Source organism: Apaloderma vittatum, unplaced genomic scaffold, assembly GCF_000703405.1.
Source record: "Apaloderma vittatum isolate BGI_N311 unplaced genomic scaffold, ASM70340v1 scaffold1439, whole genome shotgun sequence".
Classification (NCBI taxonomy): domain Eukaryota; kingdom Metazoa; phylum Chordata; class Aves; order Trogoniformes; family Trogonidae; genus Apaloderma; species Apaloderma vittatum.
Window position 1 is genome coordinate 21,132 of NW_009736724.1, and position 3,953 is coordinate 25,084.

Below are 3,953 nucleotides of genomic sequence, written 5' to 3' on the forward strand. Positions count from 1 at the left end.
TGTGAGGGTCGGGTCCTTTGCCAGGTCGGCGGCGGGCTGGAAATCAGGCGGGGTGTGCTGCTTGGTCCTGTGTGGCACTTCATCTGTCACGGGCCGCCAGGAGAGCCACAGCTCTCTTTTGACCTGCTCCTAAGGACTGTCAGGATTTCAGAATTAAATGGTTTACATTCTGAAAATATGCATATCTGAACCTCTAGGAGCACAGAAGAGTGCATTTGGTAAAGATGTCATCGTGAGACCTAGCATATTCACATAAAATAGGCTTAATATGAGACTCTAACTAATTTAGTAATTGCTTTGGGTTTATTTTTATTTTTGTTTTCTGCATCTTAGATACTCCTTGATTGTGTTTAGCTTTACTACCTTCCCCTTTTCTTCATGTTCTGGGAAGTGTAGCCGACGTCAGATTATCTCTCTGTTGAGATATTTATCTGTCTGCAGTTCTCAGGTCACTTTTCATTAGAAGTAGATGGCAGTTTTTTTCTTAAGTGTATATGCAGAACTATGAAGGTTTGCTTATTTCTCTCTTTCTCTCTCTCTCTCCTTGTACACGTGTACAAACATATTAAAGCTTTTTAGTATATGAAAGGCTTTTGTCCATAACCAAATAATTCTGCGCCTGAGAAAAGACTATATATGTCAAATATATGCTCCTTGAGGAGATGCCTCAGAGACAGGCACATGGTAAGCTTGCATGGATAAACAGGAATGAAAAAATAATTAAAAAAAATCAATCTTGTTCTCTTAAAGCCAATTCCCAAGTGTCTGTGATCAATTTTGACTTCAGGGGGGGCTTTTCTAACGGTCTGCTCTATCACCGACTCCAGTGGGTTCTGTTTCTTATGTCTCATGAGGAGGTGTTTTCCTGTTACTGACACACTTTTCTCTCTCTGTGCAACTGAACGTCACGAGAATGCAAATGAATCATAAAACCGTACCCCAGATCAACGGCTCCTTTTCCTATTGCTCAGGCTTCTCAAGAAATTGCCACCAAGGCATTAATGCTGCAGCAGTCTGCTCTCTGCTACTGTGCTGTGGGATCCTTTAAAAAGAACCCAAAATCATATGAATCTGCAAGTGTCCCAGGCCCCAAAAGCAGCAAAAAAAGGGATTCGATTTGCGTGTGCAGCGACACAACCAGCTGCCCCAGGTTACAACCAGGTGGCGGAGTCCCAACTGACAATTAGAGCCCTAATTGTATTTTTCTCCCGACAGGTCTTTAATCCCAATTTACCTTTGAGTGAGTGGAATTTGACTGAAATGGAAGCCAGTCTGTCCCCGGTAAGAGATGTGTATTTCTATGATTCTGAGGTATGATTATGATGATGATAATAATTATGTAATTATGAGCCTGTGCCTAACTGAAGGATGTTTGGTTAGTTCATAGCCAGTGGGGATAAAGCTCAGCAAGTACACATCTCCTGGGGGCAGGGCTCCAAGTGTCATCTTGCCCTGTCTTTCTCACTCAGCCAGAGATATTTTAGAGTTGTGGTCGTGTCCTGGAGTCTTTAACTGAAACTGACCCCTCTAAACTTTCTCTTATTGTGTCTCATCCTAGTAATACCATAGATTCATAAAGCATCTTTGTGCCAAAGCTTTGTATAAAATATGTCTTTATGAAGTGCAGCCACCCCTGTACGTTTCAGGAGCATGCAGTTAGAATAGAGGTTAATGAATACCCAGACAGAAGAAACAAGGAGCTTCTTTGGGATTGATGTTGACAGAGACATTAAATCATGTGGTGATTTAACAAACAGCGAGGGAAATGTGGGTTTCATGGCTGGGTTCTTTTTCCTGCTTGATGGAGGGCGAATGTCCGGAGCCCTCACTGCCGGCCAGGTTGGATAAAGATTTGGATGGTTCTGCTGTCTCTACAGACACGTAAGCAGAATATAATCTAATGAAATGTGAAATTTCTTTAAGCCTTCTTCATGCTATCCCTATCCTTTTTAGGTTTCAGTTTAATAATTTTGAGTTTACTAGGTAATTCTACTTCCTGAGTGTTAGGAAGGAGAGTCTCTGAGGAGATAAATAGTATTAGCAAGTCTTGGAAACAAGGAGTGGTGTCTTTTAAAAAGGATTGCATGAGAGAAAGAGACCAAGAGGGAGGCTGCAACGTTCACTAGCCCAGTCCTCGAGTCCACTGAGGTTCCCAGTGTGTGGTGCAGTCTGCCCTTCAGCTTGTTCGTCCTACACAAAGTCATGAGTGTAGAGAAGCCTGGAAGTAGTATCTGTAGCATTTCCACACCTGTGCGAGCGAAAAAATAGCTTTACTTTAAAGTAAAGTCATAGGCAAATGAAAAGAAAACTCCTTTCATCTTTGTTGCTGGCTGCAGAGAACTGTGGGGTTTGATTGCGTGGCAGCCAGGCAGGGACAGCCACCTTGATGTTCGCCTGCCCTCCTCATGTCACACGAGCTTCACACCCTGTTAGTCAGGGCTAGCAGGGGCTTGCATCTCCCTCAGCCCTCTCCTTCAGGCACGTCTGCGCTTGAGCACACGCTTTTGGCTGTTTTGACCAGGTGCGGGTGAGGCTGGGGGGAGAGGCAGGGCAGGGAGGATGGCGGGCGTTGCTGGTGGATGTTGGGCAGCATTGATGAAGCAGCGATGTTCAGAAATGGCCTAGTTCTAACAAGCTCCCCTGTCTTTGTATAATTGTACATTGTAGTTTATATTTTTGCATCAAGATGCAGCGACTCACAGTGGATCTGGAGAAGAATGCAACTGAGCTGTCCCCGAAAGGGTTCAACCCACCGTTCAACAGCGCCTGCCCAGGTAGGAGCACCTGCAGCTCTTGCCGACTGGGCGTGTAGTTAAGGTGTTAAACCCATCAACAGCTAGATGCAACCTCCAGCACTGACCGTTCGCCACTTTCCGGGAATAAAACACGTTTGTTATTTTACTTTCATGACTGTCAGCCAGCACTATCTCCACAACGACTTCTAAGCTGGTTACTGAGCCGTGGGAATAGCGTGGGGGATAAACTGGGGTTGGACTGTAACTGAACTACTTGTGCCTGGGGCCATGTCATATGTATCAGGGTCTCCACTGTTTTCTCTGCCTGTTCTTTGCCACCCAAGAGCAATGTGGTGATCTAAGTGTGTAGCGGCGGTAAGAGCTGTGTAGGTCCTGTGTTTCCTTTGGTTCCTTGCTGCAGAGGAGCCAGAGGCAAATGTTATGTCTCAGTTTTTCCAGGTCTTTCACCAGGCCTCAACAGAATTGTCCAGTTAATCTTCTCCCACTCGCTGACTCTGATAAAGTGTGTCATTGACCTTAGATATGAACATAGAAGTGTTTTCCTGGTCTTGGAATAGCATTATTATTTTCACATGTATTCAGCTAGGATAGACCTGAAAAAGAAGCTTTTGTGAGCCTGAGTTTGGTACTGTAGCCACCTGACCTCACCCCAGAGTTTTCAGGTATTGGGTGTCATTCAAGGACCTCCAAGTCTCCATCTTAAGCTCAGCAACTTGTACGAGCATCGACAACATTAAAAGCTCAGCTATGCTGGATAGAATTCTGAAGCAGGCTGGAGCTGAACTGCACAAGAAGGTTTGCAAAGCCTTTCTGTCCAGGCAGTGATGCTGGAACAGTGGGGCAGTTGGCAGGTGTCTCCTTCTGCAAAGGTGAGGGAAAACAGATAGTTCTTGAGCAAAGGAGAAGCTGCTCTCACCCACTTCCCCATGCCTCCAGCCATTTGGTGATCCCTCTTTCACTTCTCGTGAGGCCTCTCAACATTCAGGCAGAACCCAGCTCAGCAACCTGTAGACATTCCCATCAATTTTAATGAGGTTTTTTGTGAGTCCAAGTTCGACTCAGGCATTTCCAAGCTTTTTTTTTCTCCCCTGCAGTGAGACCCCTCACGTCCTGTTGCACATTTGCCGCTTTTCGGTTCTCCATACGTGAAGTCTGGTAACTTGCCTGCCAGAAACTGAGTTTTCTGTTGTCCGTTTG

At 45.3% G+C, this 3,953-nt stretch overlaps 1 protein-coding gene across 1 annotated transcript in view; it reads left to right on the forward strand.

Annotated features, from left to right (window-relative positions):
* The window catches only part of LOC104279698 (heat shock factor protein 4-like), a 19,796-nt gene that overhangs the window by 15,640 nt on the left and 203 nt on the right, over positions 1-3,953 (forward strand). The window contains exons 10-12 of the mRNA XM_009877073.1: positions 1-24; positions 1,216-1,281; positions 2,687-2,783. The exon at positions 1-24 is cut by the window's left edge and continues 97 nt beyond it. Coding sequence (XP_009875375.1) covers positions 1-24; positions 1,216-1,281; positions 2,687-2,783 — 187 coding nt within the window. The remainder of the gene's footprint in view (positions 25-1,215; positions 1,282-2,686; positions 2,784-3,953) is intronic.